Source organism: Euleptes europaea, chromosome 19, assembly GCF_029931775.1.
Source record: "Euleptes europaea isolate rEulEur1 chromosome 19, rEulEur1.hap1, whole genome shotgun sequence".
In the NCBI taxonomy this organism is placed as follows: domain Eukaryota; kingdom Metazoa; phylum Chordata; class Lepidosauria; order Squamata; family Sphaerodactylidae; genus Euleptes; species Euleptes europaea.
The window spans coordinates 24905517-24928418 of NC_079330.1; the positions used below are offsets into that span (position 1 = coordinate 24905517).

Sequence of the window (22902 nt, forward strand, 5' to 3'; positions counted from 1 at the left end):
CAGCTCTCCAGATTAGAGTCTTTTGCTCTTAACCACTACGCCACGCTGGCTCTCAGCTAACCATCTCAAGTGCGAATGCCACAAAATCACAACACATCAGTTCTCTGAACGGCAAGTCAGGAGCTGTTGCTGATAAAGAATGTGGGGCCCCCCTCCACCAAGGACCGCTGACCACGTCCCATCTGATCAAGAGTGCACATCTTAGAGCCCCCACAAGCAAGCGCACATAAAGAACGCTTAGCAATCCAAACCAGGGACCAGGCCGCAATCTGGTGCAAAATGCGTGCCTTGCTAGGCAGAAGTTACTACCCAAAGCTATTTTGAGAGCCTTAAGCGACTAAGAAGTACCCAGTAGGGTAAAGAGATCCGCCCTGGAAGGCTGGGGAGGGGGAGGTTGCCTCGCAGCTCATGGGAAGAGTCAAGATGTCACTAATTTAGTCATGAAACTCCGGCAGAGGCAGAGTCCTTGTGTCTGGCTGCCCACGCCAGCAGGAAGGCGGAATCCCCGGGGGCCATCCCGCCAGGATCCAGAAAGTGGCCACGGCTCTTCTCAGGGTCCGCCGCTGTAGGAATAGTCCGCCTTGTTGTGCATCACCAGTTTGTTGTCTACAAAGTAGAAACTGTCCGACTGCGTTTCGTAGGGGTGAAGGATCATCTCCTGGACTGCGGTGGTGGGGAGGGGGGAGAAGAGAGAGGCGTAATCAAGATCCCGCCCTTCTTTTGGCTTCACGGCAAACAAATACTTGCCTCTAGGGAAAGTGCTATGGCAAGAAACCCAAGGCAAAAAAACAGAAGATCAAATCAAGCCTGAACTCTCCCTAGCAGCTAAAATGACTAAGCTTTATGAGAAGACAAGAGTCACTGGAAAAGACAATCATGCTAGGAGAAGTGGAAGGCAGCAGGAAAAGAAGAAGACCCAACAAGAAATGGGTTGACTCAATAAAGGAAGCCACAGCCCTCAGTTTGCAAGTTCTGAGCAAGGCTGTTAAAGATAGGACGTTCTGGAGGACATTGATTCATAGGGTCGCCATGAGTCGGAAGCGACTTGATGGCGCTTAACATACACACAGCATAACCAGTAATTTGTACAATTACCGTATTCCCCCGTGTATAAGACAATATTTTTTTCTAAATTTTAGAAAAAAATTGGGTGTCGTCTTATACATGGCGTCTTATATATGGCGAGAAAGAGAGCGGCGACCGGCTGCCAGCCGGCAAGGGTGACGGGGCTCTTCCCCACCAGCTCTCTTCCCCACCCGTCAGCTGAAGGCACGGAAGAGCCCCTTTGCCCTGGTTGGCCAGTGGCCAGACGCTGCTCTCTTCCCCGCCCATCGAGAGCGGCGACTGGCCACCAGCCAGCCAGGGTGATGGGGCTCTTCCCTCTGCCCCCTCCCCACTCTCTTCCCCACCCGTCAGCTGATGGGTGGGGAAGAGAGTGGGCGGGGAAGAGCCCCGTCGCCCTGGCCAGCCAGCCTTCAAAAGGTCCCCGCTCTCTTCCCCGCCGGTATTTTTCCTAAAACTCCCCCATGTATAAGACGACCCTGATTTCCTAATTTTGCCTTCAAAAAAATAGGGGTCGTCTTATACATGGGAGTGTCTTATACACTGAAAAATACGGTATATTTTTCCTCTGGCAGGATTTTTGGACACTACTCCAAGTTTATGACCATTTGATGCAGGCTTGCAGCTCATCAGCTTAGTACCTTGTGAAATAACCAGACGGGTTGGACAGATGTGCCCAACCAATACAACTGTGACCCCTCCCATAGTCCGGCCCAGTTCTGTTTTATGGATAGTTTTGAATAGCTTGTGTTTTTAATACTGTTGTTTTTAATTGTGAGCTGCCTTACAGGGAAACCCCCTCTCCTTTTCAAAGAACACCCGCTGCTCCCTTAGAAAAGGAAGGATCCACCAAAAGGTCTCCACATGGCTGACCGCGCCCCTGCCCCCCCCCCCAGCCCCCACTTACTGAGGTCCTCGGAGAGCTGTGGGAATTCATAGATGTGCTCACAAGTATTTTTACTGCTGGGGATGCAGAACCCAAATTCGAAATCAAAGCTCTTCAGCAGCTGGTCCCGAAAATAGTGCCTCTCAATCATGCGGAAGTTATTTATGGGTTTGTCGCCGACTGTGAACTCCACCCTGTGACGGAGAGAGGACAATAGGAAGAACTGTATGGTCCCAGGGCCGAGACCCCTCACTCAGGACAGCCAGTAAGGTAGTGCTACAAGGCCACCAGGCCTTGGATTCCCCCCCACCCCTCAGCCCCACCTAGTGCATCTTTCCTCCCTCCTGTCGCCTTTCAGGACTTCTGGAACGCTAGAGAGCCAGCATGGTGGAGTGATTAAGAGCGGTGGTTTGGAGCGGTGGACTCTGATCTGGAGAACCAGGTTTGATTCCCCATTCCTCCACACAAGCGGCAGAGGATAATCTGGAGAACCGGGTTTGATTCCCCACTCCTCCACACAAGCAGCAGAGGATAATCTGGAGAACAGGGTTTGATTCCCCACTCCTCCACACAAGCGGCAGAGGATAATCTGGAGAACCAGGTATGATTCCCCACTCCTCCACACAAGCGGCAGAGGATAATCTGGAGAACTGGGTTTGATTCCCCACTCCTCCACATAAGTGGCAGAGGATAATCTGGAGAACTGGGTTTGATTCCCCACTCCTCCACATGAGCAGCGGAGGCTAATTTGCAGAACCAGGTTTGATTCCCCACTCACTCTGCTGCCGTGTGGCACCTGATAAAGGGGGAAAGGGGCAAGGGGCAGCCACAAGCCCCCTCCCACAGAACCAGGGAGAGCAACTCGCATGCCCTCCCTGCCCGTGCAATTGGTTTGCAATGCGGGGAGCCAAATCAGGTCAACATGACCCTGTTTTCAGCACACTTGGGGCCAAGCAGAATGACTCGAGAGGGTTGTTATGCACAGGACAGTACTGTAATGAAATGGTCAGAAAGCTGTGTTGGTAAAGGGACAGGGACTGTGGCCTATGCTGCTGCATTGCTGCCTATCGCTGTAAAACGAGGATGATCAGGGGCCTGGAGACCAAGCCCTATGAGGAAAGGTTGAGGGAGTTGTGAATGTTCAGTCTGGAGAAGAGGGGGTTGAGGGGGGACATGATTGCTCTCTTTAAGTATTTGAATGGCTGTCACTGAAGGGCAGAGAGCTGTTCCTGTTGGCAGCAGAGGATAGGACTCACAATAATAGGTTTAAATTGCGGGTGGAAAGGTACCGGCTGGATACTAGGAAAAAAATGTTTACAGTAAGAGTTGTTTGACAGTCGAATCGGCTTCCTAGGGAGGTGGTGAGGTCCACCTCACTGGCAGTCTTCAAGCAGAGGCTGGACAAACACTTGTCAGGGATGCTCTAGGCTGATCCTGCATTGAGCAAGGGGTTGGACTAGATGGCCTGTTTGGCCCCTTCCAACTCTGTGATTCTATGTTTCTAAGCATGCTCAATTAGTTTCTACCCCAGTTAATGTATCATATTTAAAAGCTCAGGCTTTGTTCCAGCTCTGTTTGATATTTCTGTTTGTTTACAGATGTCCGCAGTCCAAACCCTATCGTAACTGTTCACTGGATGTCCCTTCCTTTTGCTTGTACTTGGACTTACACTATGTCATCCGCCTCGAGTCTCTGTGAGTATGGCAGACTATAAATAACCTAAATAAGTAATAAACTGTCCAAGACCACCAACAGTTCTGAAATGAGCTCCCTGGTGGGGGGAGGGGGGAGGAAACAAGATCAGGAGGTGGGGGAGTAAATTGGGAACATGAGGCCAGGGGTAAGTCAATCCCTCCTTCCTCAAGCATTAAAAAAAAAAAAAAACGTGCTTCTTCTGCCAGAACATAAGAACATAAGAAAAGCCCTGCTGGATCAGACCAAAGGCCCATCAAGTCCAGCAGTCTGTTCACATCGTGGCCAACCAGATGCCTCTAGGAAGCCACAAACAAGACGGCTGCAGCAGCAGAAATCCTGAGGCCTCTACAATCTCAAAGCCCCAGCAGAGGAGAGGAGAGGAGGAAGAAGAGTTGGTATTTATACCCTGCTTTTCTCTACCTTTAAAGGAGTCTTAAGGAGCCCCGTGGCGCAGAGTGTTAAGCTGCAGTTCTGCAGTCAAAAGCTCTGCTCACGACCTGAGTTCGATCCCGACGGAAGTCGGTTTCAGGTAGCCGGCTCAAGGTTGACTCAGCCTTCCATCCTTCCAAGGTCGGTAAAATGAGTACCCAGCTTGCTGGGGGTAAAGGGAAGATGACTGGGGAAGGCAGTGGCAAACAAAGTCTGCCTAGTAAACGACGGGATGTAACATCACCCCATGGGTCAGGAATGACCCGGTGCTTGCACAGGGGACCTTTACCTTAACCTTTTAAAGGAGTCTCAAAGAGGCTTACAATCACCTTCCCTCCCCCTCCCCACAACAGACACCTTGTGAGATAGGTGGGGCCGAGAGAGTTCTGAGAGAACTGTGACTGGCCCAAGCTGGCTTCATAAGTAGGAGCGGGGAAACCAACCCAGTTCACCAGATTAGAGTCTGCTGCTCAAACCCGGTTCTCCAGATTAGAGCTCACTGCTCTTAACCTCTACGCCACGCTGGCTCTGCAACCCTGAAGCTTGTTGCAGAGTAATGCATCTGGAGAGCCTCCAAGCCCAGACTCACGAAGGTGGAACAGGCTTCTCTGGAGCACCACACCTGGCACCAACAGAACAAAAAGATGCTTTGCACAAACTCACCAGGGACCAGAGGCTCCCTGTTCCCCACCAAAGTCTGCACAAACTTACGTGGCTCCAACCTGGCGCAGTCGAAGGAACGCTGGCGTGAACTGGTAGCGCACAAAGCGTCCCGCATTGGGGTCGATGTCCTTCTTGTCGTCGTGCTCTCGTTCTGGAACGATATATAACAGGCACAACCACAAATGCAGCTTCTGCTGGTAGCCCAGAACTCCCTCGCCATGAAAATTATGGCTGGGGGGGGGGGAATAACCCAGTTGTCTGCGGCCCATTTATGGATGCAACCCTTTAAACCTTGAATTCCACAACCAGAAACTCCGAGAGCTCAGAATCAAAGGGCTTAGACAAGCATGCTTTGAGCAACTGGTGCTCAGACAATCCAAACCTTTACCAACAGGTGCCTGTGTTTTGGCTTCCAAACGGGAACAGGTTTTTTTCTGAGCATCCACATACTGTCACTCTCCAATGGTGCTTGAAGTTGTCTTTTCCCCATCCTCAATACGCTCTTTCCCAAACCTTTTGCCATTTTGGGGGGAAGAATTCAGTCCAAGCATATTATCAGGCTGTCTGGATGGGAAGGTGCACATTTTTAAGGATCCCACCCACATCAGCGCCATTTTCCCACCTTGACAGCCTGTTGTGGCCGCCATTTCCCTCCCCACATCACTGGCAGGCTTTTTAAAGAAATGTGGGCAATCATTTTAAGGGTCAAAGGTAAAGTAGTCCCCTGTGCAAGCACCGGGCCATTCCTGACCCATGGGGTGACGTCATATCACAATGTTTACTAGGCAGACTGTGGCCATTTATGCAGGGTCAATTCTGATGCTAGCTCAAAGCTCTTTTTTTAAATGCGACCTTTAAAATGCCTATTCACAGTCCCGACGCAAAAGGAGAAATTCCACCACCCCCACTCGCCTGCTCCTTCGTTCCTTCCATTAGCAACCGCCGTTTGCATAGCTAACGAGAGGCTGTGATTTTGCATGCTTCCTTGAGGGGATTCTTCGAGGCGGGGGCAGAGCAAACACAAAAGGTCGTGTTAAAGGGGCTCTTAAGAAATGCGAAGCAGGTATGTGCCGGCTTCGCGGTGACTTCTGGAACGACGGTTTGGCATGAAGAACTCAAAAAAATATACCAGGCACTTCAGCCTGGAACTGCTAATTACCAAACATAAATGGCCTATGTTTACGGGTGGTTTGCCATTGCCTTCCCCATTCGTCTGCACTTTACACCCAGCATGCAGGGTACTCATTTTGCTGACCTCAGAAGGACAGAAGGCAGAGTCAATCTTGAGCTGGCTACTTGAAACAGACTTCCGTTGAGATCGAACTCAGGTCGTGAGCAGAGCTTGGACTGCAGTACTGCCACTCTGCACCACGGGGCTCTTGGGCGATCATTCTAGCAATTGCCAATTTTTTTAAGCCCTTAAGAAGTCCAACAGTGGCATGGCAGGGAAAAATAATGGCAGACAGAGCAAAGTGCATAGAACGCTCCCATAAACTACGGCAACTTCAAGTAATACCATCCTGGCCTATTTAGACATTATTTAGAATAAGTAGTGACTGCAGGGAAAGAGGACTGGGTGTTTCACGTTTCCTTTGTACCCTTGCTCAGCCGGAATACTTGAACAAACCAGTTGTATTCTTTTTGTACATTTATTAAACTCTTATACTTTGAATGCTCCAAGCCTGATCTCTGGACATACACAACACCACGGAGACTATAAATACATGCAGTAAATAAATGCAGTTGGCCTACTTGCTCCTCATCCAAAACATTTGGAAGTATGCAACACAAAGGCACCCTTCCCTGGCTCCCTCTTCATCGTGAAAGGGCGTCAGCTGAAAAGCTCTTTGTTTGCCCCAAAAGGCAGGAACTTGGGCATAGCAATCGACATTTGCTGATAAGGGTATGTTTAGCCTGAAGAGGAGAAGACTGAGAGGGGATATGATAACCATCTTCAAGTACCTGAAGGGCTGTCATATAGAGGAGGGTGCCGAGTTGTTTTCTGTTGCCCCAGAAGGTCGGACCAGAACCAATGGGTTGAAATTAAATCAAAAGAGTTTCCATCTAGACACTAGAGAGAATTTTCTAACAGTAAGAGCGGTTCCTCAGTGGAACAGACTTCCTCGGGAGGTGGTAAGCTCTCCTTCCCTGGAGGTTTTGAAGCAGAGGCTAGATGGCCATCTGTCAGCAATGCTGATTCTATGACCTTAGGCAGTTCATGAGAGAGAGGGCATCTTGGCCATCTTCTGGGCATGGAGTGGGGGTCACTGGGGATGTGTGGGGGAGGTAGTTGTGAATTTCCTGCACTGTGCAGGGGGTTGGACTAGATGACCCTGGTGGTCCCTTCCAACTCTATGATTCCACGATTCTATGAAATAGGGTTTGTTGGTTGGTTGGTTTTGCTTTTGACAAAAGCTATTTCTGGCACCCCTCTGACAGTCAGGAATAAAGGGCACGGTGGGTCCTAGGCAGGCCCTGGCATTCATACCTAGGATGATTACCAGGATCAGGTCTAAAATCCCCCAAGCAGGCAAGCAAGAAGACGACAGGCCCATTTCAGGCATGCAAAGGAACCAGGGGGGTAAAGCAATGATCTGGGCACTTCAGACCGCAAGTGTGTGGAGGGTATGGTTACGGTTGCCAGCTCCAGGTTGGGAGATTTTGGAGGCAGAGCCTGAGGAGGGTGGGGCTTGGGGAAGGGAGGGACTTCAATGCCATCGGGTCCAATTGCCAAAGCGGCCATTTTCTCCAGGTCAACTGATCTCTATCGGCTGGAGATCAATTGTAATAGAAGGAGATCTCCAGATAGTACCTGGAGGTTGGCAACCCTAGGTACAGTTAGGAATGCTCCTGTAGGTTAAAAAGAAATAGAAAACTAGTAACACAAGCCCGGAGGGGATAGAACATCTTTCCCTGCTCTGCTCATTTTCTATTTGCAAGGAGTTTTTCTTTAATGTGAAGCAGTGGTTCCCAAAGGGGGCAGTACCACCCCCTGGGGGGCAGTGGGATTACCTAGGGGGGCACTAAGAGGCAAGGGGGCAGCAGGGGGGGCATGAGAGGTGGGCCCCTTCAACTGTGTTGTTCACTAATTTACAATAGATCAAGCCATGGCACCATGCTGGCAAATTTGGTGGAAACTATCAGAATTTTTTTCCAGACTTTGAAGAGCTGGGACCACTGGATTAAGTTCATCAGTTTTGTTGAATAAATCTCAACTGAAAAGTTTTAATTTGATTTTGCATAGATGTGCAATTAATTGTTACTGTTTTGAAAAAAGATTATTATCTTCTTTAGTGCATCACGCAAACCCCTATTTTGAATAATGCTTTTTATACAATAGGGGTAGGGGGCTCTGGGGTTTGTGGAACCAAGGGGGTGGTGGCCCAAAAGGTTTGGGAACCACTGATGTACAGGAAGATTCAAGGTTAGAATCCACCCCCACAGGATGAAAGGGGGCAGCAGCCTGAGCTCCCACCTCCTGCGTGTGTGAACCAGGCCAAAGAGCAGGAAAAAGGAACAGGCTGGCCGTCCCCGGCGGATGAAGTACCTGGCAAGGCAGCCCGGCTGTGCCAAGACAGGCCAAAGCAACCTGCCTGCTGTCAGCATCAGCCAACTTCCTTTCTCAGGGCCTGTTGGAAAGGTCAGGATCCGCTGAGGAACAACCTTCTTCGGGAGTTGGTGGACTCTCCTTCCTTGGAGGTTTTTAAGCAGAGGCTAGATGGCCATCTGTCAGCACTGCTGATTCTGTGAACTTAGGCAGATCATGAGAGGGAGGGCAGGAAGGGTTGTGTCAGTGTTTGGCTCTTGTGGCCCTTTCTGGTATGCCCAGGGAAATGCCAATTGCCACTTTTTTTTGCCATCTTCTGGGGATGAAGTAGGGGTCACTGGGGGTGTGGGAGGAGGCAGTTGTGAATTTCTGGCATTGTGCAGGGGGTTGGACTAGATGACCCTGGCGGTCCCTTCCAACTCTCTGATTCTGTGAAAAGGGGCTGTCAAGAAGTGAGGGGAGGGAGCCGTGGGCAGGCTCACCTGCTCTGCTCACTCACCTGAAACCGGGGGCTTGGTGATTTCAAACAGCACAGTGCCCGACTCCATGTCTCGGATTTTGAACCGGGTGAAATCGATCTTGTACACGTTCTCCTCGAGAGTGCACAAATAATCTGCAGGAGGAGAAGTCACAGAGTTAGGAGGAACGGCCTTGACAAGCCCGAACTGGAGGCGCCCTTTTGATCATCAGAGGCCCGTGTTCACACTCTGGCCAAGCCCTTGTTGAGTGGTGGAAAAAGCCTTTGTGGCAGGGCAGCATCTCGCACACAGGTCCAGGAAAGACGGAAGGCACAAGATCCATTCCTTAAAATAAAAGTTGCTAGCCCTCATGGCCGCAAAAACAGGCGTCAAAGTATTCAGACAACACCCAGTGAATTTCCCATGTTTCAGGGTCTTTTCCCCCCTTCTCCCATTGCCAGCAGAAACAATGCAAATTATGCACATGTATGCAGGTTGCAAGATTCAGCTTCTATATGGATAATCTATGTAAAAATGCCTAAAGTGACCACAACACACAACTGGGGGGTGGGGGGGAAGGACACAGGGCGCGACCTCACAATCTCACAGATGCACTGCTGAGCCAAAGCCTCACCTGAAGTTGGTGCTTTCTAGGACCCTCAAACCAACGCAGAGGAATCTGGCAGCATCTCCGTGTCCCCCCCCCCCCCAAAAAAAAGGTCTTTTGCAGCTCCAAAAGGCTTGGCCTTCTGGCAGAATAAGCTGCTCTGAAAACCTTACAGACAGCAGACGCCACCCCCCTCCCCAAAGTAACCCTCTGTTCCTGCTCTGCTCCTAGGAAGGAGACGACCGACCCCCCCCCCCCATCCCTAGTTTGTCTTAAGTCCTCACAAAGCTTCGCCTCGCCAAGTGGATCTGGAAGGGACCAGGGGAGCCTGCTGAAGGGCCATCTGGCGCTCCACATGGCCACCCCTCCACCAGGGTCAGCAGCTGCCGGACAAGAGCTGGGCGAAGGTGCGAAGCCCCCATACAGGCCTGCCAAAGCAGCAGCTCAGATCCCTGGCACCTGGGCACTGGGTCTGGAGCCCTAGCAGAGGGCCTGGGCAGCACAGCTCGAGTGCCTTTTGTACCCGGCCCTTCATGCAAGAAGGTTAGAGTGGCATGTGCCACTCTTTTAGCTACACTCATTATTGTACTAATATCATTACATTAGGCAACTGTTATATGTTATAAACCTGAGCACTGCATGTCATACTTGATGTCAGTAAACACTGCAAAAAGGGTATATAAGATGGTCGCTGGCTTATGGTCATTAGCATCTTTTGTTTTTGCTGGCCTGGGTCTTATTGTGTACCATAAATCTTTTCATTTAACTAGTTTGTGTGTCTGGCTTTTTGTCTTGGGACAAAGCACCAAGGCCCGAACCTTAGCGTAACCCACGGGTGGCGCTAACAGTCTGATTCAGTATAAGGCAGCTTCATGCATGGGCTACAGAGGGAGGGGAGGGGGAAAGACTTTGACCAGAGACCCTGGAGAGCTGCTGCCAGTCTGAGTAGACAATACTGAATTTGATGGACCAAGGGTCTGATTAAGTGTAAGGCAGCTTCATGTGTTCTTAACCTTTTAGGAGAGGGGCCGTGGCTCAGTTTGTAGAGCATCTGCTTGGCACGCACAACGTCCCAGGATCAATCCCCGGCATCTCCAGTTAAAGGGACTAGGCAAGTAGGTGATGTGAAAAACCCCTGCCTGAGACCATGGAGAGGCGCCGCCAGTCTGAGTAGACAATACTGACTTTGATGGACCAAGGGTCTGATTCAGTAGAAGGCAGCTTCGTGTGTTCATGTACCCCTCCCTCCAGCACACATGGCTAAGGAGTCTAACCACCACACTGCAGTTTGACACCTTCATGGGCTAGACGAGTGTCAATATCCAGGGCATGCAGTCAGGGCCGCCAGCATCATATGAGGACCACCACGGAGAGACACGCCCCTTCTCCAAAGGCTCTGCCTTCCTCCAGGTTGCCTGAAAATAACAGCAGTGCCTGGCTATACAGCTGCAAAGAACTGCCAAAGAATGCCTCCAGCTCCTTGGGGGAAGGGGGAGGAATGCCAGTGCATGGGGGGTCCATTTGAGGAACAAGAGCTGGCCTCCCTCTCCAGGGCACTCCTGTCCTGCACGGTGACCAGCTTGTATTTTGCTTTGCACAGCTCAGCCAGAGCAGTTCCTTCCCATTAGGCTCTCCTTGCATCCGGCAACAGGCATTTGTTTCCTGTTCCTTTTTGATTGTTTTAAAAAAAAACTGTAATTGTTACTGAATCTATTTTACATTGACTGCTATTGTTGATAGAACAAGGGGCACAGAAGAAGGAGGGTTGGTTTTTATATGCTGATTTTCTCTACCTTTTAAGGAGAATCAAACCGGCTTACAGTCTCCTTCCCTTCCCCTCCCCACAACAGACACCTTGTGAGGCTGAGAGAGCTCGAAGAGAAAGGTGACTAGCCCAAGGTCACCCAGCTGGCTTCACGTGCAGGAGTGGGGAAACCAATCCAGTTCGCCAGATCAGGGTCCGTCGCTCATGTGGAGGAGGGGGGAATCAAATCCGGTTCTCCAGATTAGAGTCCACCGCTTCTAACCACTGCACCACACAGGAAGAAAGATATTCATGCGTGAAGCTGTAAAAGGCCAGGAAAAAGCAAGACTGGTTCGCTTGCTCATTAAAATCAAGTGAGATGTTCATTTCATCCATAGCTGTCAGCGAAGCATTGGTACGCCTGGAGAACGAAGGCAAAGCAATTGACAAGAGCTGCACCCCACCAAGACTGCGAACACTGGCTTGGGTCTCTCCTCCCCTTAGCTCAAAGGACTGACGGTCAGAGCACACCCCAACCCTGCCCCCCACCGGCTTCTGTGCATGACCCAAGTCCTGTGTTGGCTAGGCCAATCCCATTCTTAGAAGTATTCGTATCATATCTTTGCACACTTTTCTCTGCTGCTTCCCTGCTGCAAGATCAGAAACCATTTAAAAAAAAATCAGTAAATGAAGAAAGAGTTGGTTTTTTATATGCAGACCTTCTCTTAAGGACCTTCCCCTCCCCACAACAGACACCCTGTGAGGTAGGTGGGGCTGAGACAGTTCAGAGAGAGCTGTGACTAGCCCAAGGTCTCCCAGCTGGCTTCAGGCGTAGGAGCAGGGAAACAAACCCAGTTCACCAGATTAGCCTCTGCCGCTCATGTGGAGGAGTGGGGAATCCAACCCGGTTCTCCAGATCAGAGTCCACCGCTCTTAACCACTACACCTCACTGGCTCTCAGCGTGAAAATAAAAGTCCTCAGAGTAGCAGAGGATCAGCAGCAACCACAAGAGCCACAGAGATGCCATCCTGGGCAGGTCAGCAACAGCCTCCTGACCCTGCCTACCCAGAAGCCCAGAAATGGACAGGCCAGAGACGGAAGCGGAGACGGCACCAATCCTGCAAAAACTCGCCCGAGAGAAAAAGAGCGGCACGAGTTCCAGAGGACCACAAGGAGGCATGCCAGGGGGCGACCAAACTGGCAAGGGAGGAAGCCGGGCCCCCTGCTCCCTTGGCCGGGCTCCAGGCAGTGGAGAGAAAGAGGTGCCCGCTCCCGCAGGACAGCCGCGTGCTCCCCGCTGCCTGGGACGTTCACCCGTGTCGGGCTACTGCCAAGGTTGGCGCTTCTCTTGACCAGCTGGCATGCTCTCTTGGGTGCACACACCCCTTCCCGCCTGCAGTCATGGCAATTATCTTCTCCCTTTCCCAGGCAGGGAGGGTTGCTATAGAAACAGAGAGAAAGAGAGAGATGCAGAGTCTCCAGAAAAGAGCTCCTGGGGGGGGGTGTCAGCTCTTCTTTCCTTTCCTGCAGAACCTCTGCCCCACAGACTCCAGAACCACAGAAGGACCTCGGAAGGACTCCATCTGAAGCAACTCTTGTTGGGGTGCTTGTTGGACCAGCGGTGGCTTCCTGGCAGGAGAGGTGACGTTTCCTGTATGGAACATGTGGAACAACCACCGGACCTCAGATCCAAAGCGTGATGGATTGTCCAAGCTCGGACTTGGAGAACGGGAAAAGAACAGCACCCTGTTCCCTTCAGCGCCCACCTTCAGCAAAGGACACTTGCCACCCTGCCACGCCACGTGCCCAGACTCAGCCCGCAGCAACTCTCAAGAAGATCTTTGCCCAAGAGCCTGGAGAGGGGCAGTGAAACGCCAATAGTTCACGAGAGAAGAAGAGTTGGTTTTTATACCCGGATTTTCTCTACCTTTAAGGAGACTCAAACCGGCTTACAAGCTCCATCCCTTCCTCTCCCTGCAACAGACACCTTGTGAGGTAGGTGGGGCTGAGAGGGTTCGGAGAGAGCTGTGACTAGCCCAAGGTCACCCAGCAGGCTGCATGTGGAGGAGTGGGGAAACCAACCTGGTTCACCAGATTAACCTCCGCCGCTCATGTGGAGGAGTGGGGAATCAAACCCGGTTCTCCAGATTAGCTTCCGCCGCTCATGTAGAGTGGGGAATCAAACCCAGTTCACCATATAAGGGTCCGCCGCACATGTGGAGGAGTGGGGAATCAAACCCGGTTCTCCGTATTAGAGTCCGTCGCTCATGTGGAGTGGGGAATCAAACCCGGTTCATCAGATTAGAGTCCGCCGCTCATGTGGAGGAGTGGGGAATCAAGCCCGGTTCAGCAGATGATTTTATTTATTTATTTAGTTTTTGCATTTATAGCCCGCCCTCATTCCCAGCAAGCCGGGCTCAGAGCGGGTTACAACATTAAAATTCACAAACATCAATTAGAACCGAGTCGAAAACATGTCTTAAAATGATAAAATCCAAATCACTGCAATAAATTAGACTCCACCGCTTATGTGGAGGAGAGGGGAATCAAACCAGGGTCTCCAGACTTGACACAGAGCAGCTTCATCTGTTATAACCGACAGGAGTAAAAAGGTGGGCTTGGGATAAACGGATGGGTTCGGTTCTGCCAGCTCGCTCATTGCCAAGGCTTCGACCCATGGCTTGGAAGGGTCAGGGAGGTGCCACGGGCAGGTGCCCTCTTCCCAGCTTGCCGAACCAGGTTTTCATGACATCTAAACTGGACAAATGAGCCTGAGCCAGGACTTGTCTTGAAAAGCTGGGCAATGGGTTTGCAAACTCTGGTTTTGGGGGGGGGAGTTCTGGGTTAGGGTTAACCCCTGTTTGCCCAGTTTCAGATGCCATGGCCAAATACCTAGAAAGGGTGGGCGGAGAACAGGGGAGAGCCCATAACACATTCCTGATCCTCTCTACCCAGCAGCGCCCCCCCCTTCCAGGTATGTTTCTTAACAAGCTTTGGATAAGGAACCAATAAGGTCAGGCACTATTTTAAAACCTGCTTCCACCCACATAAGCCAGGTATCAGATGAGGCTATTAGGGGATTAGCACTCAGGACAGAGACTGACAGAAGGCCGGGGCCGAGAGCAGGAGGGAGTAACGCCGCCCCTCTGCTTGCTCACAGGAAGCCCAGCTTGAGTCAACTCAGAACAGCAAAGCCTGCCTGGCAGAGGAAAAGGAAACCACACCTCGGGGAGGCTTGCGCCCAAAGCGTCTGCAAAGCTCAGGCAGACCATAAGAACATAAGAAAAGCCCTGCTGGATCAGACCAAGGCCCATCAAGTCCAGCAGTCTGTCCACACAGGGGCCAACCAGGTGCCTCTAGGAAGCGCACAAGCAAGACGACTGCAGAAGCACCGTCCTGCCTGTGTTCCACAGCGCCTAATATAACAGGCATGCTCCTCTGATCCTGGAGATAATAGGTATGCATCATGACTAGTATCCATTTTAACTAGTAACCATGAATACCCCTCTCCTGCATGAACGTGTCCACTCCCCTCTTAAAGCCTTACATAAGAAAGGCCCTGCTGGATCAGACCGAGGTCTATCAAGTCCAGCAGTCTGTTCACAAGGTGGCCAACCAGGTGCCTCTAGGAATCCCACAAACAAGACGACTGCATCATTATCCTGCCTGTGTTCCAAAGCACCTAATATAACAGGCATGCTCCTCTGATCCTGGAGAGAATAGGTATGCATCAGGACTAGTATCCATTTTGACTAGTAGCCATGGATAGCCCTCTCCTCCATGAACATATCCACTCCCCTCTTAAAGCCTTACATAAGAAAGGCCATGCTGGATTAGATCAAGGCCCATCAAGTCCAGCTGTCTGTTCACACAGGGGCCAACCAGGTGCCTCTAGGAAGCCCCCAAACAAGACGACTGCAGCAGCCCCATCCTGCCTGTGTTCCATAGCACCTAATATAATAGGCCTGCTCTTCTGATCCTAGAGTATGCAGCATGACCAGTAGACATTTTGACTAGTAGCCATGGATAGCCCTCTCCTCCATGCGCATGTCCACTCCCCTCTTCAAGCCTTCCAAGTTGGCAACCATCACCCCATCCCGGGGCAGGCAGAGAGTTAATCTCTACCAACAACATCCTGGGGTAGACTCAGCAAAAGGGTCCTTCAAATGGCTTGTTTATTAACCACTGATTTTTTCCCTCTCTTTGAGCAGGGGCCTGCCCACATCTGTGTCCCGTACAGCTCCTAACACGCCACGGGGGCTACACAGCAGCAGCTCCGTTGCAACTTCCCCGGGAAGCGACACACACACACCCCGTCTCTCAACCTCAGGCCTGCCTTCTGCAAACTGGGAAGGACCCCGAGACAGGGAGTAGGTGGGTGGGAAATCCCTGACGGAGTCTAATGCTTACTGCCAGCATGGTGTAGTGGTTAAGAGAGGTGGTTTGGAGCGGTGGACTCTGATTTGGAGAACCGGGTTTGATTCCCCGCTCCTCCACGTGAGCGGAGGAGGCTAATCTGGTGAACTGGATTTCCCCCACACACACACACTCCTCCACATGAAGCCAGCTGGGTGACCTTGGGCTAGTCACAACTCTCTCAGCCCCACCTACCTCACAGGGTGTTTGTTGTGGGGAGGGGAAGGGAAGGTGACTGTAAGCCGGTTTGATTCTCCCTCAAGTGGTAGAGAAAGTCGGCGCATGAAAACCAACTCTTCTTCTGCAAGGCAGCCCTCGGCTTATATAAAGGCAACACAGAATATTCTACTCAAAGCATCTGCATTTGGGTTCAGGGGAAGTTGCTTCCAGCCGGCAACAAGGTCCAGATACACCTGAACAATGTGGGGGCACAACTGGAGAATGTCACAAACCCTCCCCACCCCTGCCGAACTAGATCATACCCTATACCCCAGGGGATTTGGCTAAGTTCATTAGCTCGTGTTTGCTGGCAGAAACAGGAGAGCTATAAACAGCAAGCTGATCTGCAAAGGAGAAAAAGGGAGGGGTCAAGGGGGGCCATTTAATCGCTCTGAAGCGCCTCCCAGAAGTTAGGACCCCCCACAATTATCCCCAGGACTTTCCGTCTTTCAGCTAGGCAGGGCTAAGCAAAACCCCTCCAAAACCTGTTTCCAGAAGTCGCTCTACGAATGCACCCCGAGCTTCTAGATTATGTCTGCAGACTCCCAACTTCAAACTTTCTTATAGGGAATTTCATTGCCAGGACTCGTTCGGCAATAGGGGCTGGCAAAATACGAAGCCAGATCAACACACACACAAGGCAACCCGGGGCAAGGAGAGGCGGGCGAACGGCCTCTGCCGCCTCAGGCTGATGGTAGGGGGTTATGCTGCCCATCAGCGTTTCTTGAGGGTAGATTTAGAGGGTTACCATCTACAGGATGTGCATGCTTATGTGGAGATGGGAATATCGAGACCCTAGACTAGAGCATATCTTTTTTTGATTGTAAGATCTATAGTCGTATTAGGGAAACTCTAATTCCCCCCATAATTTCCCGCCATCCTGGTAAAAATAGAAGGACTCTCCTCTCACTATTCTAGAGATTACTTTTAAGGTCGCCAAATTTGGTTGGATAGCCTATAAGATTAGGAAAACTTGGGTAAGCCATATATAGGCTTTTTAGCAATAACTTTTAGCCTACAAGATTAGGAAACTTGGGTGAGCCATATACAGTATAGGCTTTTTAGCTACATGTTTTATAAGATATTACATAATTCTGTGATTCTACAATTTTAAACGTTTTTCCCCATGAGCTAATTGATACTCTGGGAGTCTGAATTATTGTATCTGTTTTTATTGGTCTTGGACTTTATTAAATACATTTGTTTGTTTGATGGTAGGGGGCCGCTGTTAATTTTGATGGGGGAGCAATTTGCTACCAAACTGATATGGCCAGGCTGATACAAGAAGAAGCCAAAGAAACTCTGCGAAAGCTTCATGTAAACCATCCTAACAGGAGACGGCCATGACCGCCCCCACTCGACAAAGCATGAATTAATTACATTACTTAATTATTAATACCGTAGTGCGGTCAACGAGCACGGTGCTATCCAGATGGCACTGAATAACCACAATCAAGCGGCCATGGGATCAGCCTACTCTTTCTCTTGGGTAATCCTACCTCGTCAGGTTCTTTGGGGGATGGCCTCTTGCACATGGACTAGCATGTGGTGTAGTGGTTAAGAGTGGTGGTTTGGAACGGTGGACTCTGATCTGGTGAACCGGGTTCGATTCCCCGCTCCTCCACATGAGCGGTGGACTCTGATCTGGTGAACCGGGTTGGTTTCCCCACTCCTCCACATGAAGCCAGCTGGGTGACCTTGGGCTAGTCACAGCTCTCTTAGAGCTCTTTCAGCCCCACCTATCTCACAGGGTATTTGTTGTAGGGAGGGGAAGGTGATTGTAAGCCGGTTTGATTCTTCCTTAAGTGGTAGAGAAAGTCGGCATATAAAAACCTGCTCTTTTTCTTTTTCTTCTAGCAGAGGCGGCAAGAACCCTGACAAAGAGTTCCCCTCCTGCTTAATTCAGAGTTTGGAAGACGCCCATGCCAATGGCAGGGAGCAAGGAAATCGCAACTAGGGTGGCAGAACATCTCAGAAAGTTCTCAAGAAAACCAGGAGCTGGCAGGGTAGGGGGGCTGAGGGAACAGCTCCCTCCACCAGGTCTCCAGCAAGGCCAGAGACTAACTCTGCTCTTTGTCCCATGCCACCAACTGGCAAATGCCCGTCCAGGAAGACCAAAGCCCTGGACGGATCCAGTCGCTTGGTCGTTTGATCCACACAAGCAAGGTTCAGAGTGGATCACCCATTCTCATCCTGGAGCAACATTCCTCGTCCACACTTTGGAAAAGTTCTGCTAAACTCTGCTCCTAGGGTTCGGCCATGAGAATAGAAAGCAGCTGTACAAGCCGGGGTGTGTGTGCATGTGCTAACCCCTGGGAGTGGAAAGACACCCAAGGCCCCCCCGATGGAACTGCCCACCACTAAGAACAGGGGCCATGGGGCCTGTTGAAGAGAAGCCCCTTGAGAGGGCAGGATGCAGTCCCACAATGGTTGTGCCCATCAGCCAGCCTGACAAACTCCCAGCTTTCAAGGGGGTGAATTCTGCCCAGGCGAGACTTAAAGATCCTGGTTGCTTTGTGAAAAAGATGCCCCCTTGAGATGAAAGAAGTTGGTTTTTAGATGCCAACTTTCTCTACCACTTAAGGGAGAATCAAACCGGCTTACAATCACCTTCCCTTCCCCTCCCCACAACAGACACCCTGTAAGGTAGGTGGGGCTGAGAGAGCTGTGACTAGCCCAAGGTCACCCAGCTGGCCTGGGTGGGGCTATGGCTCAGTGGAAGAGCCTCTGCTTTGCATGCAGAAGGTCCCACGTTCAATCCCCGGCATCTCCAGTTAAAGGGACTAGGCAAGTAGGCGATGTGAAAAACCCCAGCCTGAGACCCTGGAGAGCCGCTGCCGGCCTGAGTAGAAAATACTGACTTTGGTGGACCAAGGGTCTGATTCTGTATAAGACAGCTTTATGGATTATGTGTAGGAGTGGGGAAACCAATCCGGTTCACCAGATTAGTGTCCGCCGCTCATGTGGAGGAGCGGGGAATCCAACCCGGTTCTCCAGATTAGAGTCCACCGCTTCACACCACCACTCTTAACCACTACACCATGCATGCCATACGGCCACAGCCTTAGGGTTCTTCCCACTTCCTTGCTGCCTAGCTGGCCGTTGGGCTTGGCTGGCTTGCTTGAGCCTCTGGCAGCCATTTTGCTCTCACTGTGACAGCCGGTCTCCTGCTGCTGGACAGGCTGCCTTTCTTTCCGTGGTTTACATTTTCGGCCCCAAACTGTTGGGATGCCCAAAAAATAAGCGTGCGGCTGGCGGCCTTCCAAGAGGCAGAGAAATTCCAAGGCTGTGTTCACAACAGGCAGCCGCTGCCTAAAATCAAAAACCTGGAATGAAAGGTGACCCCGGTGGCATTCTCACAAAGAGATGGAGAGGAATTTGAGCTGGTATCAAAAGCTGTGGGAAGCGGAGCACATGGAACAAAAGGGACTTTAATCTCACCGGCATCGCTCTTTAGATGTGCTCGAAGTTAGCAAAGAATTGGCGCACCGTCTGTCCCACACATCGGGAACAACAGAGTCCGGTGGTACCTGAAAGTACGGAATTTATCAAACCGTAACCACCTGGGGAGAGATAGGTGCAGGGGCCATGGGACTCTGGTTTAGTCTTCGATGCAACAGCCAGCCCAGTTGGAAAGCGTTCCCATGGAAAGCCTGTGGCCCAAAAGCAGGTTATGGCCAGGGCCAGGGCCACAGGCTTCCAGATTCGACTCGGTTCGGTCCTGGGGACAACCTTATTCGCCCCACCCCCACTCCAGCATGGGATCTGCACCCTACTCAGAGGGCCCCGGTGCAGCGACTGCGGGCAAACTTTGCACGTGCGTTTAAAATAAATAAATAATATTTTTTTGTTATTTTCATCATTTAATATATCAACATAAAAACAATATCCAATAGTAATATTGAAAATAAAAAACAAATAATATCACTAATTTAACAATAAAATGACTTCCCCCTCTCCCTCTTCCATCTAAAAATAAATTGTATAAACGTTTGCTAACGGAGCTAATCCCGATATTATTTTTAACCTGTTCTTATCCTATCCAACATTATTAAATCAACACCTAATATAAAATTATCACAAAGTACAGATAAGGGATTAGATCAAAGAATATCCTTTAAATGATCCCACTGAAAATTGCTTTTCACAGGAAATTCTCCAAGCCTCCCATTCCCCCCCAAAATTGTACATTATCACTCTGGTTTATCAAAGCTGTAAGCTTCGCCAACTTTGCATGCGCTTAAAGGCAAGACCCCCCATGATAAGAACACAAGAAAGGCCATGCTGGGTGAGTCCAAGGCCCATCAAGTCCAGCAGTCTGTCCACACAGTGGCCAACCAGATGCCTCTAGGAAACCCACAACCAAGACGACTGCAGCAGCCCCATCCTGCCTGTGTTCCCACAGCATCTCATATCATAGGCATGCTCCTCTGAACCTGCAGAGAATAGGCATGCATCATGACTAGTATTCATTTTGACTAGTAGCCATGGATAGCCCTAGCATGAACACGTCCACTGCCCTCTTAAAGCCTTTTATAAGAACATAAGAAAAGCCATGCTGGATCAGACGGAGGCCCATCAAGTCCAGCAGTCTGTTCACACAGTGGCCAACCAGGTGCCTCTAGGAAGCCCATGAACCAGACGACTGCAGCAGCATTATCCTGCCTGTGTTCCCCAGCACCTAATATATATATTATAATTATAATAAGAACATAAGAAAGGCCCTGCTGGATCAGACCAAGGCCCATCAAGTCCAGCAGTCTGTTCACACTGTGGCCAACCAGGTGCCTCCAGGAAGCCCCAAACAAGACGACTGCAGCAGCCCCATCCTGCCTGTGTCCCACAGCACCTAATATAATAGGCCTGCTCTTCTGATCCTAGAGAGAATAGGTATGCAGCATGACCAGTAGACCTTTTGACTAGTAGCCATGGATAGCCCTCTCCTCCATGCGCACGTCCACTCCCTTCTTCAAGCCTTCCAAGTTGGCAACCATCACCCCATCCCGGGGCAGGCAGGGAGTTAATCTCTACCAACAACACCCTTTCTAGGCCTAGGAAGAACTACCTTGTGGCCGGGAGTTCCAAAGGCCCGGAACCCACCCGGAACGCCATCGCCGGCTACTCTTTAGGAAACCGGGGCGGGGGGGGGGGAGAGAACCCCTTCCCGGGGCGATGCAAACGGCCGGGATCCCTTCGGCACCCCCAATAGAGGGGGGGGCCGCAAAGAGGGCGCGATGGCTGACCCTGCAGCCGCTTGCTCCGAGAAGCCCGGCCCGCCCTCCCCCTCCGGCCCCCGGCGGGGAAGGGGCTCACCGGCCGTGATCTTCTGCAGCCCCAGCACGTCGTCGGGGCTGATGCCGCTCCGGCGTCCCCGCAGCTCCTCCTCGGTGCAAGCGGGCGCGGCGGCGGCGGCGGCGGCCGCCCCTCCGCCGCCGCCCTTCTTCACCTTCATGGCCTCGCCGCGGCTGCCCGGGGAGCGACAGGCGGAGGCTGCCCGGCTCATGCCCGCCCGCCCGGCAGCGCGCCTCGCCAGCCCCGCATCCCCGGCCCGGCCCGGCGCGGCTCCGCCCCAGGGACGGCGGCGGCGGGGGCGGGCGGAGAGGAGAGGAGAGGAGGCGCGCCGGGGAAGGCGGACGGCGGCCGCCGCCTGGCCGCCCTCGGGGTCCCGCCCCGCCCGGGCACGGCGTCGGGATCGCGCGTCGGGTGGACCCGCTTTGTCCCGCGCGGAGCCGGTCGAGCGATGCGAGCCCCGCTAGGTGAGCCCTCCCCTCCCCCGGGGTTGGCAGCCTGGCCCCCTCGCCGGAGCCGCGAATGCCAGCGAGGCTAAACCTTCCCCTGCCCCCGCTTCTAAATCTACCCCGGAGTTGAATTTTATTTTATATATTTATATTTAATTTTTATATATTTATATTTATATATATATATTTATATATATATATATATATATATATATATATATATATATATATATATATATATATATATATATATATATATATATATAGTATTATTTTTTGAAAAACCAATTTATATATATATATATAAAAATATATTTATATATACATAGTATTATATTATATATATATATTATATATATATATATATACATTGTGTTATTTTTTGAAAAACCAATTTATATATATATATATAATATATATATAAATATATATATATATATATTTAATTTATTTTATATATATTGTATTATATATATATTGTATTATTATATTATATATATATTATATATATATATATTGTATTATTTTTTGAAAAACCAATTTATATATATATATATATATATACATATATAAAAATTGGTTTTTCAAAAAATAATACAATCCAACTTATTCGGCATTTCATAAAGCTTATCTTTCCATATATCAGGTGAGCCCTCCCCCGCCTCCCCCGGGGTTGGCCCCCTGGCCCCCTCACCGGCGGCTCTGGCCTGCCCGCAGAGCGGCAAATGCCAGCGAGGCTGAACCTTCCCCCGCCCCTGCTTCTAAATCTACCCCAGAGTTGAATTTTAGTGGGCGACGGCTGCAGCGTCCCCTCTCCTGCGTGCCCTTCGACACGCGCGCCCTTCCTCCCCCCCCCCATTTACCCCCAACTAGGGTTGCCAGGCCCCTTTTCCCCACCGGCGGAGGTTTTCAGGGTGGAGCCTGGGGGGGTTGGGGAGGGGCTTCAATGCCGTAGAGTCCAATTGCCAAAGCGGACATTTTCTCCAGGGGGACTGATCTCTACCGGCTGGTGATCAGTTGTAATAGCAGGTCTCCAGCTAGTACCTGGAGGTTGGCAACCCTACCCCCAGCACCAAAACCACAGAGGAGTCGGAATCGGCCAAGGCTTCCAGACAGTGGGACTTTTATTGCAAACCCAAGGTATGTCGATACAGGAGGGGCAGCCCCCTTCCCACTAGCCTGATCCTCTGGGCTAGATGGCAGGCTTAGGCTAACAGTCCTCCTTCCCCAGAGCCAGCCCGTTCCTCGGGGAGGGGGGCTGGAAAATGATCTCCCCCCCCCCCCCCGAGCTTTTACATAAGCACCTATGCACCAAGCAGCTTCCCTCCGTGACTCTTGCTGGGCTGGAAAGGAGGCAGCCCCACCCACCCACTGCGCCCCTCCCTTCCTTTGCAGACCCCTGCAGGGGAAAGCAGCAGCAAATCACAGAAGTGCCAG

General features: G+C 51.0%; 1 protein-coding gene across 1 annotated transcript; it reads right to left on the reverse strand.

The window, feature by feature from the left end:
* Positions 1-494: 494 nt before the first annotated feature.
* UNC119 (unc-119 lipid binding chaperone) lies at positions 495-21230 on the reverse strand. Its single transcript, XM_056865187.1, has 5 exons — positions 21041-21230; positions 8782-8895; positions 4784-4886; positions 1970-2142; positions 495-663 (listed from the first exon to the last, which is right to left on the reverse strand). The coding sequence occupies exons 1-5, from the start codon at positions 21228-21230 to the stop codon at positions 551-553; spliced, it is 693 nt and encodes a 230-aa protein (XP_056721165.1). The 3' UTR covers positions 495-550.
* Positions 21231-22902: the final 1672 nt, after the last annotated feature.